Consider the following 14,576-nt stretch of genomic DNA (forward strand, 5'->3'; position numbering starts at 1 on the left):
CGGCAGTCATTACGTTATTTCAACGTTGAATCAACGGCTAAATGTTTACTGGGGTATTAGACTAGTACATAAAAAGGTAGGCTAGAATGAAGTTTTAGATCAGCACGTGTCCACAAACTTTTGGCCATATAGTGTATTTCCACACCTTAAGTGCATCAAAATACGAATCACTTACTAATTGTAGCCGTATTCTCACTACTGTATTTTGCTTTTAAATATTGGCGCTGGAAAACTACATTTCCCAGGATGCCCCGCGGCAACGCGCTCTCTCCCGCACCGCTCAGGTTTCTGACCAGCGTCCTGCTGACCTGTTGACGAAGGGCAGTAACGTGATACATAAAGTGTGCTGAAAGAAGCAGAAGGAGGTCGTTTATTTGTTGTCTGCCTTCGACAAGAAGGAAGGAGTCGCAGCTATCGAGATTAATAACTTTGGTCAGTGAGTAGTGGCTATTAACAGAAAAAATATCTCTTGTTTTTCTTTGCTCGCTTTATTTGGTCTGTTTTTGTCAACAACGGAGATGCATTTTTCTGAGTAAAATGTACGTAGAGGAACGCTGTCTTCTTTTTCCTTATTGTAAATGTAACTTAATGTCTTCCTTTATGATTAATTTATGTTGGCTTACCAAATTATTATATATATTTGTGTTTATATTTTTAATGTATATATTCCTGCTTCTTTCAGTTCAACAGGCTGTTACACAGTTTTTTATTACTGTCCCTTTGAGACTGATACACCTTCTTTCAAAAAGCAGTCCAGACTGAAACACTCTTTATAACCTCATTGTGAATGGGTGAATTAACCTGCTGAAGCCTGAAGTGGTTAATGTTTTCCTCTGTCAGCCACAAGATTAAAACCAGTGAAAGGTGAAGTGTATACTATTGATTAACATTGGACCACTTTTGGTAGGTACTAACCACTTCATATTGGAAACACAACACAAGACCTGTGGTTTTGGAGGTGCTCTGACCTATGAACGTCATAATTTCACCTTTGTCAAGGTGACTTAGATTTTTATTCTTGACCAATCTGCTGCTTTCAAAGTTAACTTCAAGATTTCACTGCCTTGAGTGGTTTTTATCCTGTGTCTGATAAGTGTAAGTTAGCGCTGTGCTTTTAAGAAACTGTTGTACTGATAAATGTGAACTAGGTCAGACACAGTGTGTTATACAGCAGGGACTCACGGCCCGAGGAATGTAAACCAGATTAGGAGTTAATCTGAGCTCATGCTGGAAGGTGTAAGAGACGTCTCATTGTCTAATTATTTTGTCCCCAAATCACCTCTGACTGCAGCATGGCATCATGGGAACCCGCAGTGTGTTGGTGACTGGCTGCTCATCTGGGATTGGCCTGGCTGTGGCTCTACGACTGGCCAGAGATGAACTCAAGAGGTTCAAAGGTAAGAAAAGTAGTCGATTGATAATAATGTTCAGTTATATAATATATATTATATGATAATAAATAATACATGTTGTAACTCAGACTGATCCACTGTGTGCTGTGTTTGAGTTAGTGGTGGCCACCATGCGAGATGTGGAGAAGCGTGGGGCTTTGGAGAGAGCCGCTGGAGAGACTCTGAACAAGACGCTGGAGATTCGGCAACTGGACGTCTGCAGCGAGGACTCCATCAGAGAGTGTGTGTCCGGTCTGCCGGACCAGCGGCTGGACATTCTGGGTAAAAATGAACAAAGGTTATATATTATCTGTGTTTGATGTACTCATGCTTTCTGGTGAGTGTTCAGGTGTGTTCCATACCGTTTGGGAAGTGTTGTATCCAGAGCAACTAACAACTGTGAGGTCTTGCCCAAGGACACTTACTGTTTTAGCATGGTGTTCTTGTGCCTACCTGAGCTGGGAATCGACCCCTAGTACGCTGTGTAAAGTGTCTAACTCAGTTAAACATTGCTACCATTGCTTTCCTGTGTGCAGTCAGTAATGCAGGTGTGGGTCTGATCGGACCTCTGGAGTGTCAGAACATCAGAGAAATGCAGGACCTTTTCAACACTAATTTCTTCGGGCTGGTGAGGCTGGTGAAGGAGGTGCTGCCGGATATGAAGAGGCGTCAAAGTGGACATGTCGTAGTCATGAGCAGCGTTTTGGGCATTCAGGGTACACACTGGACACCACTGCACACTGTACACAGACCAGGGGGGATGTGTGATCTGGAAAGTGGTCATGACACGTGAAGTTGTTCTGCCAAGATATTTAATAAAGGCTCATAAGTGTTTTTCATCGGACAGCAATGATTCAGATTTATTGACAACGATTAGGAGGACATTAATTTCAAAGCACAATGCCATTAAATATTTTTCCTATTCTCTAGTAACGAAAACACAATTCATTAGCAAGTGATTCAACTCAATAATCTTCACGAGGTCTCTGCTTTCCACGATTATAAATCCCACCCTGACGTTAGGACACATCACTCATTCATTATCTGTAACCGCTTATCCAATTCAGGGTCGCGGTGGGTCCAGAGCCTACCTGGAATTATTGGGCGCAAGGCGGGAATACACCCTGGAGGGGGCGCCAGTCCTTCACAGGGCAACACAGACACACACACATTCACTCACGGACACTTTTGAATCGCCGATCCACCTACCAACGTGTGTTTTTGGACTGTGGGAGGAAACCAGAGAGAAAATCCACGCAGACACAGGGAGAACACACCAACTCCTCACAGACAGTCACCCGGAGCGGGAATCGAACCCACAACCTCTAGGCCCCTGGAGCTGTGTGACTGCGACACTACCTGCTGCGCCACCGTGCCACCCACACATCACTCATTACATCACACATTAAACTCATTACTGGTGGCTCCCAAGTGGCACAGTGTAAGTGTTGGCCAAGAGAGCACATTTGGCTTCGTTTTCTCCCCCCAACACAAGCACAATGCTAGCCAACATGGCTGTCTACTGGCAAAGCAGCTCTGAACAGTTAGCGTTCTCCTCCGGGAGCGTTGAGCCGTCCAGTGGCATTGTGTTAGCAGCAGTCCAAAAAAGCTAAAGTAACAAGAAAAGTTTGCTTAACGTATCTCATATCAAGCTTGCGCTTTCCGTCACCTTCTCAGCGTAACCATTGTGTGTGATTGTTGGGAAAAAACTCATTACATATTTATCACGCATAAAATTAATTACACATTCATCATATTCATCATTACACATTCATATTCACGCAGTTCGTTACATATAAAGCTCATCACATATTGATTACATATAAAACTGCTGAGTTGCCGAGGAACTCCACTGCTGCATGAGCTGATGTTTGTTGCTTGCAGGCCTGCTCTTCAATGACATCTACGCTGCCTCAAAATTCGCAGTAGAGGGCTTTTGTGAGAGCCTTGCTGTGCAAGCTATGAAGTTTAACATTAAGTGAGTTTCAGTAAACTTTAGTTTGAACCTCTTTCCTTAGAAAAGTAGTAGATGAAGTAGTTGAAATAACAGCTGGTGGGGGGCTGGATAAGCTTCTCTCAGGATACGGATTATTAACGGATTAGTCGAGTACACTTTGTCCGTATTTGAGACTGAAATCAGTAATGGAGTAGACATATCGGGAATGTAAAGGGTTTGGGTTTGTGCACTGCATTATGGGAGTTGTAGTGGATTTACTGGTATTCCTATAGCAACTTGTTTAGTTTTCATCCACCATAAAAGTTGCTCTTGAAATATGTACTCCATACACTAACATTAACGTATTAATTGATACACTAATGGTTCATTACATCTTACAGATCATCGTAGTTAGTCAGAATGCACGTCCCTGCTCTCAGTCTCGAGACGGATTAGCTGCTGACCAGTAGTAATCAGTCCATCTGTGCGTTTTCCATGTTTCCTGTCATCCATCTTGTAATTCCACGGTTTACAGGATGACCTTAGTGGAGCCTGGACCGGTAGTGACCGAGTTTGAAAGGAAGGCGTATGAAGAAGCTGAGAATATGGACCTCTCTGGCACCGATGAGGAAACAGCGAGAATCTTCCGTGAGATTTACCTGCCTTACTCCAGAAAAATATTCTCCTCACTGGGTCAGACCCCGGAGGAGGTGGCAGAGGTGAGAAAAGAACCCTCTGTTGGTTTGCTTCATACACAATATTCATCTAAACGTGTAACAAAGACGTAGAAGACAGGAAGATCCCCTGTTCACAAACCTGTCTCATTTTGAAACTTCAATATATATTTTTTATAAATAAATTTGTGCTAATTATCCTACTGATTTTAATAATGACACTCTTTTCTTGAGTGCACACTCAAAACATGTCTCATACATGGTTCAAATACATATCTAATGGCCCAGGATCTTTTGCAGCAAACCCACCAGCTGATTGTAGCGAAGGACCCTCCGTTCCGACACCAGACTAATCGTTTATACACGCCCCTGACCACCATGAAACACGCTGACCCCACGGGACGCCTGCCTATAGATGCCTTCTATAAGATGACCTTCCAGCACGACCGCCTCTTTAACGCCAGTCTGGGCATCATGCGTCTGCTGCAGAAGAGGATGGGGAAATTGAAAGAGTGAGAGAATCCTCGGGAGTGTGAAGACCACCTCAGCTGGCTCATGGCTTTGGGTTTTCAGAGGAGGCTCAATAATACACTGTTGATGTAAATCTATATTTTTGCTCTGAGAACATAACCTTTTGAGATATCTCTCTCTCTCTGAGCGACCAGCATCGGTGAAACAGTAAAACCACATCAGGAACCATGATTTCAATCCCATAATTTCATCTCAATGGATAAACCAACATCTGATGCTTGTGTTAATGATTTTAAAATGTGTGCAATTTTCCAGTGGCAGGGGGACAGTGTGAAATAGTTCACAAACCTGTGACGGACTGCACGGCGTGTGTTTTGCCTCTCTGACAAGTGGAGAAGTACCATACAGAGTTTATAGGTGAAAAGAAGTGATATTTTCATTTTATCTTCACTTCTCAACTTAATCATTGATGTGTTTCCTGATGGAAGACAATAAAAGACGCTGGACAGAAATGTAGTTCCCTACTGTTTTATTAGAAGTAACATATTTTACAACTTTTGCCTGTAGAAAGAAACAACGTGAAAAGGTGTTTATATACAATGATTTTAAACTACTTTAAACATGTATAGGAATTAATAAAAAAAAGCCAGAAAAATATCTATGGCTGTTCTAATAATGCAAGACAAAATATATATCACCACATCCTCACTTTCAAAAAATAATGCTAATAGAAAGTACACTTTTTTCTTTTTTAGTACATAATCATTTTTTTTTAGAAACATAAGACTTCTCTTAGACAAAATAGACCTAAACAAACAATCGTATTTACAAGAAGATGCTGGGTTTATGCACTCAGGGGAAGACTGAAGGCTAATAGTGAAATACGTGAAAATTTATGAAGAGAGTCCAGGCATGGATTTGTTGTTAGCCTTTACGTAGAAAAAGAAAACGCTGAGGTCCAAAACCAGTTTAACAAATACACCAGAAACACACTGAACTGTTTCATATGTGGCTGGTTTTGAAGTCATTGTAGCCAGTGAATCAGAAGGGGGTATGCTCTTGTGGCAACTTTTATTTTGTTAAACAAGCATCCTCGACGAGAAACATCTAACCTGAACCATGACCACAGTGCACCGGGGCACAAGTTTATAACACGTATCTTAGGCTTGGGACATGATTCTTCTGAGAGAGATACGCATCTATCCCTGTAGCAGACAGCAGGGGGCAACACTACATAGTAGTGTTCGCACCACATTGACGACTAAGGCCAGACGCCTACCCTCCAGACTGGCCGGGTGGGGACTGCTAGAGATGCAGACGACACTGCATGCTATATAACACCTCCCTGAGGAGTAACAGAGCGCTAGCAGCCCGCTAATCACCTCTCCAGATGATCAGCCCTTCCACACATACAGGTAGAGTTCATAGCTGACTAGCATGCTAACACATCCTGAGTTCAGGCCTGGATACGACTGGACCACGCAGTGATGAACCAAAAGACCAAACAAAATGGGGCATCTAGGGTTTGTGTATGTGGAGATGCAGTCTTCTCTAGGATTTGGAATGGTTTTCATTAAAAGACTAGACTTAAAGGAATGGTTCAGTCAAAAATGCAAATGGATTATCGCTTAGAAGCATAGTTCCAACTGTTAGCAGGACATAATTGTATAACACTAACTGGAGGATGTTGTCTGGATAACACGCTTCTTTGTCTGGCAAACCAGGCCCTAGCCTCAAGCTCGACTGAACCAGGGGTCGGAATGCAGCCCAAAACGCTTTCTTCTGGTCAGGATTCAGCAGAGACTGTGGCAGTGTTGATATATATATATAAGACCAGATGCTGGGGGCTGGCCTTTAGTGGGCAACGATCAGGACTGTTCACCAGAAAGATAGTGATGTCACAGTAGAGTGACAGAAAGCAGCAGCCTATAAAAACACAGCTTAGCAATGTTCCAAAGGTAACCATGGTAATAACACACAGAAACAACAGAAACAATAAAAAAAAACAAATATTCTTAAAACTCATTCAAAATAATAATAAAACAAAAATTGAAAGGGCAGTAGGTGACAGTTTAAGTATTGCCAAATGACCTCTGCAGAAGCTGAAGGACTGGGGGTGGTTATTTTGGTCAGGTCATTGAAGGACAGCACTTCAGGATCTAGAAACTATCAGTTCTGTCAGCACTTGATCAGTAGCGTGTTTCCTGTTAGCAGTAATGAATATCGGTGTCCATTAATGCCGATCTGGAATGGAAGCTGTCACTTTAACCCTTACATGCTTGGCCTTAGAAGTGCTTCAAAGATGCCCCTCAACAATATTACACATTACTCCTACGGAATGTATCGCTTCACTTTAGATCAAGAAATTTAAATATATCACTAATCCTGGCCAATTTACACATGCCTACTCTTTTGGGAAGCCGATTTTGTGAATTAACGTTGGCCTAAATAAATAATATCACTCAAAAAAGGCGAGACGCCCAACTCTTACTGTCTGTAACCCATTACTGGCTTTAAGGGTGGAGGTCAAAGCCGACACGTTTAAGAAATTTCAGTAACAATCGACGTGCACCAGAGCTTCTGGTGAGCTCGGATGGATCCTGTAACAGACATGGAGCAGCATGGCAAGAGAACTGGAGACAGACAGCCGGAGAGGACGCCCCCACAAGGCAGTTTTTCAAGGAACACGAGACAATAAATAAAAAGAAAGGAATTTCCTTCAAAATTTCACTTTTTTTTCCTCTTTTATCTACTTTTAAAAAAGTTTGTTAGTTTCACGTGAGTGTCCCCAAGTCTTTGAAATGAAAGACGTGGTTGTTTTCTTCTTCATATACGTTTTTTTTAATAACAAAAAAAACAGTGTCCATCTGTGACAGAACGTCTTACTTCATTAAATTGTCTTTTCTTTTTAAGACAACACACTTTTTTCCCTTTTACTCTTTTCTTCTGCGGGCAACAAACAGCCGACAGACAGGTCTTTCTTGACAAACACAGAGTCAATCCTTGATCCAATTAAAATCTTGGAAATGGGCTGACACGTAGTTAAAAACAAAAAAACCCATACGAGCCCTAGAGGGAGATTTTTCTCCTCTGCTCTCGCCAGGTTCCAGAAGCTGCGCTTGTTTCTTGCTTCACGCAAACACCTGCATCTTGCCATTGGGTTCTGGGACTCGGGGGATCTGGGTTTGGGCTGGGCCTGTGACGGCAGGGCTGGGGGTGGAGTCGGACCAGTCAGAGACACAGTGGGGCGAGGGACTCGACCAGGGCTCTGGAGACTCAGGAGAGGGCGTCAGGTAGGGGTGCTCGCTGGGCAGGTGCAGGTAATGCTTGGGTGTGGCATCCATGGCGGAGGTGTAGCTGTGCTGCGAGGGTGGGGTGGGGTAGTCCTCTAAGCCTGCGCTGTTGCTGCTGCTGGTGGCCTGCGTCGGAGGTGCCTGGGAGCCTTGAGACGGGGCGGCCTGGCTTTGTGAAGGCTGAGGAGTTGGGGGTACTTGAGGCTGCTGTTGCTGCTGCTGCTGCTGCTGCTGCTGGGGCTGAATTTGACCCTGCTGCTGCTGCTGAATTGGAGCCTGCTGCTGCGGCTGGGGTTGATAGAAAGCTGGAGGATTTTGTGACTGCTGTGGAGTTGGTGGTGTTGAGGAACCCATATTGGCCATGCTTTGCTGGCTGAGGGAATGGCTGTGGATCTGCTGCTGCTGTTCCGCTATGGAGGGCAACTTGACTGGGCTGAGCGAGGGAGCGCTGGACACTGGTGTGGGTTGCAACATGGGCTGCTGACTGTTGCGGAACACTTGCTGCTGGTGCATGAGCATGTTAGCCTGTGGGTGCATGGGCCCTTGTGCGCCTGCAGAGTGCACCAGGTTCACCATCTGCTGGCCACATTGAGGCGAAGGGGCTAATCGGCTGTGCCAGTCGAACGGCACGCTAACTGGATTGACCAAGCCCATGCTCAGGCCCATTTGTCCAGGGTTCAGGACGTAGCCGTGTGTAGGTTGGCCCCCCTGCATAGACAGACGACTCTGCATAGAAAGACCACCATCAGCCAGGTCATTCAAGCCAGCCATAGACACTGCAAATGGGCCACTGCTGCCATCCAGCATGCTGCTGTGTACCATGGGAGTGCTGGGCACGGACATGGATGTGTGGAAAATGCCCGGAGAAGGCATGGCAGCTGGAGAGGTGGGGTTAGTTACGTATCCGGCATTGCTAGCGCCCCCACGTGGCGAGTCCAGCGAGTCGACCGGGGAAAGAGTGACAGAGCTCTCCAGCAGTGCACTCTGCATGTCCAGAGTCAGCTTCTTGTTCCGTGCCTTCACTGAATCCTTCAGGCTGGACGCATGCCCTCCGCCCAGGCCTTTGGCGCCTGGACGGCGGTTCTTCTTGCCCTGAGGGGCGGTTTTGAGGCCAGGTAGGAAACTGCTGGGGGGACACATAAGAGGGGAGAGCGTGTGGGCTCCAGTCAGGTGATGTCCGGCGGCTCCAGAGTGGTTCTGAGGGCTGCGCACTGTGTTGTATTCATCCAACAGCTGCACGATATCGTGATGCATGCGGTCCTGGGCGATGTCACGTGGGAGTCTGTCCATGTGGTCTGTGATCTCCCGGTTAGCAAAGTGGGCAAGAAGTATCTTCACTGCCTCACAGCTGCCTTCTCTGGCAGCCAGGAAAAGTGGGGTTTCCTCCTGAAGGTGATTAAAAGCAAAGGTGCATGAGTTGGTGAAGAATAATAGTATAATAGCAACTAGTCATGACGTAGCTAGGGTGTTATACCTTAAGGTCTTGCATATCTTTATTGGCACCATTCTTCAGGAGGGCAACTGTGGCTTCAACATTGTTCACAGCTGCTGCCCAGTGCAGTGCAGATTTACCTGGATGGTGAAATGATACATGGCCATCACATATTTGATGGAGTCTAGCAATGACCTACACAGCTTACTTATTAAACCTTTATTACAATCAAATGCACCTCTGTAATAACCATGAGCATGCATGAACCATAAATGAAAACCATAAACGAAACAAACACAAAAATGAACGCAAAGTGGATAAACATAAGGATACAATGAACACATGCTATTGCTGATAATGGTGGAAAAAAGTAGGAAAGAGATAAATGGATAAAGTTAATTAAAGATACTGGGAAAGTCTAGTTTAGTAAAGCTTTGGAAGTAAGAGTAAAGTAGAGCTGCACTCACCTATCTCATCCACAACATTGACGTCAGCATGGCAGGTGATTAGCTCCTCCACCATTCCCTCAACTGCTAACCTTGCAGCTAGGATGAGCGCTGTGGAACCGTCATACATCCGTGCATCCAGATCTGTTGCCCGTGTCCTGATCAAAATCTGCAAGGTGAGAGAAAGGTATGTCAGAACCATTATACATCACATGGTAAACGCATAAAGGGGCTTATAATATTATACTGCTAACAACTAATGATTAAAACACCTCAACTTATGGCTGTGCCGTACCTGGAATACTCCCTGAGCATCAGCCGCCACGGCTGCGTGCAGTGGCGTGCGGCCAGTGTTGTCCTGTGCGTTTGCATCCGCGCCGGCGTCCAGCAGCCTCTTGGCAGCATCGGCGCGAGCATAGCGGGCAGCCAGGTGCAGCGCAGTCTCCCCGGTCCGGTCTGTCTGTGCCCCCAGAGATGCCCCCTGATAGATGAGGTCTGATATGATGTTGGCTGAAGATTCTTCTGAATCCTCGTCTTCTGCCACCTCTGGCTCCAGGCCTCCACCACAGAATGAGGCCAACATCAGTGGAGTGAAGCCATCTGCAGCAACACAAATACATCTGTTAATTTTTAAGTCTATAAGGAAGTTTTAGTATATGTATATAACTTATTTTATTGTGTTTTGTATATAATCTTCATTTGGAATGTCATTCAGCTCAGAAAGTGAAAATCAACTCGTAAAGAGAGCTAATTTCTCATTTGGCACGTTATGGACACTGTGTGTTATGATACATACCCGGTCCTCGTACGTTGACATCCATGCAGTCACCATCAAACTCGCCCTGCGGAGGTGTGAGGGCCATGGAGGGAGGCATGCGTATGTCTGCAGCTGCTAGATGATGCTGTGTCCATTGTCTGCTGTCCACAGCATCCTCACTGTCTGAGAGAATACTTGGCTCCTCCACCTGGAACACACAAACATAAAATGGTATCATACTGCTTTCACTTTTAGGGTGTGTTTATGCTTGTTAGCTTTGGTTGAATTAAAACTATCCCTGGCGTGACTGCTCCGTTAGTATAATCGAACAGAGTAAGTGTGAACGCTTCCTGTTGAATTCTGCTGTGCAAAAATACAAGCAGACGGAGACCAGCTGAACAGGCAGTAATTGGTCTGTTTCAAATCTAATGCTGGTGCAGTTCCTTTCAAGCGTGAACACAATCCGAATCAAAGACATCTAAAGAACCAGTAAAATGCACGTATAAATAGATTCTTACACTCCTGTGTAGCACTTCTCAAGTTCACCAATAGAGGTCACTTGGTGCCCTTGTAGTGTTTTGCTAATCTTCTCAAACTCATTCTTTGTGGAATGTATTTATTCTGGAATGGAAACCTGAGTGTGTTCATTGCAAATAAAAAAAAGATCCTTTTTCTGCTTTGAAGTTATTAACGTGACCTCGACTTACGACGTTGATCGGTTCCTACGTCGCGTTGTAAACCGATTTTCGGAACATACGTACATACTGTACGTAAATAACATACTATAACGTACAATGCAACTGGGGTGACGCCGTCCTCCTCGGTCCCGAGCCGCGTAACTGTGTATTCTTCTGCCGCACACACCAAATACGAAGTTCGCGGTATGACGTTTATGACGCAAAACCACTTAAGTCGAAACAAGGCTTTATACAGTAAAAGGGAGATGTGTTGTAACCACGAAACTGATGTAACCCGAGGACCTCCTGTACAAATAAAAGCAATAAAAAGAGATGATCACCTTTAATCTCTTGGCCTCAGGGCAGTCTGTGTCTATCCACTGGTCACTGTGGTCTGCAAGTAAAGACTCCTCCACTGTCTTTGGCATGTGCCTGCAAACAGAGACAAAGGTGGCTTAACTCCAGGCTTCTAAACTAACTGGCGTTATGCTTCAGATACATATCTCATTTGTGTGGGTTCAGGTACCAAAAAAAGCAATTCATTTAGCATCCTGAAAACTATCCTAATGATAAAGTGACTCACTTCATGCCCAGAGCATCCTGGCCCACTGGCTCCCTGCGGTTCTTGTTGCTGCTGGTTTCTTTCTTGAGGAAGAATCCCTCAGGGAACCAGAGGGTGCTGTGCTCACGCTTACGCCGGGCGATCAGCATGCCCACCACTAGGATTATCAGTATGCACAGCCCTGCCACACCCACCAGCAACAGCTTAACAAATGTAGTCGGATCAGGCCCATATGGAATCTTCTCACCTGGAAATGTGAAACAAGATTATTCACTCCGCTAAATGGTCAGTAATCAAGTACGTAGCTGTAGATGACTTAATGGAAGTTAATGACTTGCTGCTGTTGTATACAAATACTAAATCTACGTCTACGTCAGAGGTTGCCCTCTACAAAAGACATAAGCTCAGAAAGAGACTGACCGCACTCACCGCGGACTTCTTTGAGTGGGTAAGGGAAACGCAGCATTTCCCGGGCAGACAGGGCCCCCAGGTATTCAGCAGCACTGTCTGCTGTGGGGAAACAGTTATCTGAATCGCAGAGGCGGTTATCAATCTCCAGGTACACAATGGACCTATATAAAAAGAGATGCTGTTAGTATGGAATCACCTGAGGGACTGGGACTGGCCATATGTATATGTACTTCCCCCTGGACCTTGAGCTGCACTCACTTAATCAAGACTTAAAAATCCCATTCATGGATTAAATGACGTTACATTGATTGTTACTTATTTTATATTAAAAAATAGTAAATAATAACTATAAAATTTTAAGTATGAGAAGTGACAAGCCCATCTGCTCACCCGATGACCTCCTGTTGGGGCACGAGCTCTCGTTTGAGGCGGGCTTCTCTGCGAGTGTATGGCCGGATCATGGCATCTCCGTTCTGGTCGAGTCGGAAGCGCAGGGATGTGTGCAGGATGCCGCTGAGTTTCTGTAGGAAGGCTGTGCCAGTCCTGCGCAGCTCCTCTGGTGGCAGCAACACTACAATGACCAGCACACCGTCTGCGAGGTCCTCAGGAACCGTCGTCGCACAGTCCAGACCATCCCAGCCACACTCTTCGGTGTTACAGCCCTGATCGCAGCGGCCGTCTGCATAGTGGTCCATGCAGTATGTCTCATAGATGGGACTGGGGTGAACGAGTAAAGAAGGTGAATGTGGTGTGCCAGGCATGCCTTATGTACACGTATTCGCCAAATTACTTTTGTAAAAGTTAAACAAGCGAGCCTTGCTACTTACTTGCAGACCTTCTCCTTGCTCTTGCAGTCGAAGTTGTCATACAGACAGTCGGCGTTGTTGCACGACTCGTCGCAATGGCTGTTGTTGAATACGCGCCAGCAGTGAGGATCAGCACAGCGAGCCCAAGGGTTGACAGCCAGTGAGCAGTCACCTCCGTCCCAGCGGCAGACGAAGGTGTTGCACTCTTTATCGCAGACGCCATCGTTGGCCTTGCCGTGGCAGTCAGCAATTGGACAGATGGGCACAGTCAGCTCAGGCATGGGAGGCTCCTGCTCGCAGCGTTTACCCTTCCAGCCTCCCACACACTGGCAGCTGAAGAAGGGGTAGTTGGTCTCGTCGGTGCAGGTGCCACCGTTGCTGCAGGGTTTGGAGGCGCAGCCCTGGGTGCTGCGGTGCTGACACTGTGGCCCAGCGAATCCTTGCTGGCAGGAGCAGCGAGCGCCACGAGACGTCACAGTGCAAGAGCCACCGTTATAGCAAGACAGCTCTCTGCAGGACATACTGCGCTCACAGTTAACTCCCGCATAGCCCTGAGAGAGAGAGAGAGAGAGAATGATTAGAAAATATAACGACAGTAAGTCAGCCCACAATGTCCAGCTTGTTTTACTGATTACTGTAGGAACAGAGCATCATGAGGAAAACTAATAATAAGCGTCCTCACCAGCTGACAGGTGCATATGTATCCCAGAGGCGAACTGCCGGATGTTGAACACGCTCCACCGTTCTTACAAGGCTGAGATTCACACACACCGAACCTGTTCTGACAGCCTCGACCTGGAAACGTATGCAATCACAGTGGGTTAGAATCTGTGCCTCTATCCGCACTCGACCAATGCATAAATACCCAGAACACTCAAGTACCTGTAAAGCCTGGTTTGCAGACGCACAGGTAGTCATTGGGCAGCTGGATGCAGTCCAGGCTGTTGGACGGGTTGCAGGGGTTGGAGTGGCACTCGTTTATATCTCCTTCACAGCGATCTCCTGTAAAGCCTGGAGGGCAGTTACAGCGATAACCTCCCACCTGATCCACACAGGTTCCGTTATTCTGACATTTGGGCATGCCGCGGGGCCTTGTGGGAGTGGCGCAGTCGTCCTCGTTTATCTCACAGAGGACACCTTGGAGACAGGTTGAAATTAGCACTCGACTGCACAAGTACTTAACACATCCAGGCTTACGACTTTAACTTTGTGGAGTTTGTGAGGGTGTTAATACCTACCCAGCGTTCCAGGAGGGCAGGAGCAGATGTAACGCCCCACCAGATCAATGCAGGTGCCTCCGTTCTGACAGGGATGTGAGCGGCACTCATTTATCTCCCTCTCACAGTTCTTTCCTTCAAAGCCTGGCATACACTGAGGGGGAGCAATGGTGCAAGTTAGTGAACCAAACCATGGTGTTATACAATAATAACATATTGCATATTCCAGATGAACCAGGGAATATGTTTCTTACTGTTTATCACAATAATTGATAATTACTCACATCGCAAGTGTAACCTCCAACATATCCTCTGCAGGTGGCGCCATTGAGGCAGGGCTTTTCCTCGCAGTGGTCTACCTGACTTTCACAGTAGCTGCCCGTGTAGTCGGCTGGACACTTGCAGTAGTGTGAATTCCCAGTGTTCACACAGTGGCCGCCATGATGACAAAGCTCATCTGCCTGAAGACCTGTGACATAGTGTTTTCAAATTTTAATACAGGG

At 46.0% G+C, this 14,576-nt stretch overlaps 2 protein-coding genes across 3 annotated transcripts in view; one reads left to right on the top strand and one right to left on the bottom strand.

Annotated features, from left to right (window-relative positions):
• The first annotated feature begins 297 nt into the window (after positions 1 to 297).
• Positions 298 to 4,523, top strand: zmp:0000001048 (retinol dehydrogenase 8). Its single transcript, XM_066675006.1, has 7 exons — positions 298 to 432; positions 1,292 to 1,397; positions 1,512 to 1,673; positions 1,928 to 2,107; positions 3,276 to 3,369; positions 3,863 to 4,046; positions 4,302 to 4,523. The coding sequence occupies exons 2-7, from the start codon at positions 1,301 to 1,303 to the stop codon at positions 4,515 to 4,517; spliced, it is 933 nt and encodes a 310-aa protein (XP_066531103.1). The 5' UTR covers positions 298 to 432; positions 1,292 to 1,300; the 3' UTR covers positions 4,518 to 4,523.
• Positions 4,524 to 5,200: 677 nt separating this feature from the next.
• The window catches only part of notch3 (notch receptor 3), a 34,869-nt gene continuing 25,493 nt past the window's right edge, over positions 5,201 to 14,576 (bottom strand). Inside the window, exons 20-33 of one of the 2 annotated variants that reach the window (XM_066675004.1) lie at positions 14,358 to 14,542; positions 14,095 to 14,227; positions 13,739 to 13,993; positions 13,539 to 13,651; positions 12,878 to 13,407; positions 12,441 to 12,767; positions 12,069 to 12,211; positions 11,661 to 11,886; positions 11,419 to 11,509; positions 10,440 to 10,608; positions 9,939 to 10,243; positions 9,665 to 9,812; positions 9,240 to 9,337; positions 5,201 to 9,151 (exon numbers count right to left, since the gene is read on the bottom strand). In XM_066675004.1, coding sequence (XP_066531101.1) covers positions 7,604 to 9,151; positions 9,240 to 9,337; positions 9,665 to 9,812; positions 9,939 to 10,243; positions 10,440 to 10,608; positions 11,419 to 11,509; positions 11,661 to 11,886; positions 12,069 to 12,211; positions 12,441 to 12,767; positions 12,878 to 13,407; positions 13,539 to 13,651; positions 13,739 to 13,993; positions 14,095 to 14,227; positions 14,358 to 14,542 — 4,271 coding nt within the window. In that variant the 3' untranslated portion in view covers positions 5,201 to 7,603. Of the gene's footprint in view, positions 9,152 to 9,239; positions 9,338 to 9,664; positions 9,813 to 9,938; positions 10,244 to 10,439; positions 10,609 to 11,418; positions 11,510 to 11,660; positions 11,887 to 12,059; positions 12,212 to 12,440; positions 12,768 to 12,877; positions 13,408 to 13,538; positions 13,652 to 13,738; positions 13,994 to 14,094; positions 14,228 to 14,357; positions 14,543 to 14,576 lie in introns of both variants that reach the window. The other variant, XM_066675003.1, reaches the window with a different exon arrangement.

This window comes from Hoplias malabaricus, chromosome 6 (genome assembly GCF_029633855.1).
Source record: "Hoplias malabaricus isolate fHopMal1 chromosome 6, fHopMal1.hap1, whole genome shotgun sequence".
Taxonomy (NCBI): Eukaryota; Metazoa; Chordata; class Actinopteri; order Characiformes; family Erythrinidae; genus Hoplias; species Hoplias malabaricus.

Excerpts from the sequence above, each read along its gene's own strand:
- zmp:0000001048 (XM_066675006.1), top strand. The coding sequence starts at position 1,301 with ATGGGAACCCGCAGTGTGTTGGTGACTGGCTGCTCATCTGGGATTGGC. Across the intron at positions 1,398-1,511 it reads TGAACTCAAGAGGTTCAAAG|TGGTGGCCACCATGCGAGAT; the intron begins GTAAGAAAAGTA and ends TGTTTGAGTTAG. Across the intron at positions 3,370-3,862 it reads GCTATGAAGTTTAACATTAA|GATGACCTTAGTGGAGCCTG; the intron begins GTGAGTTTCAGT and ends CACGGTTTACAG.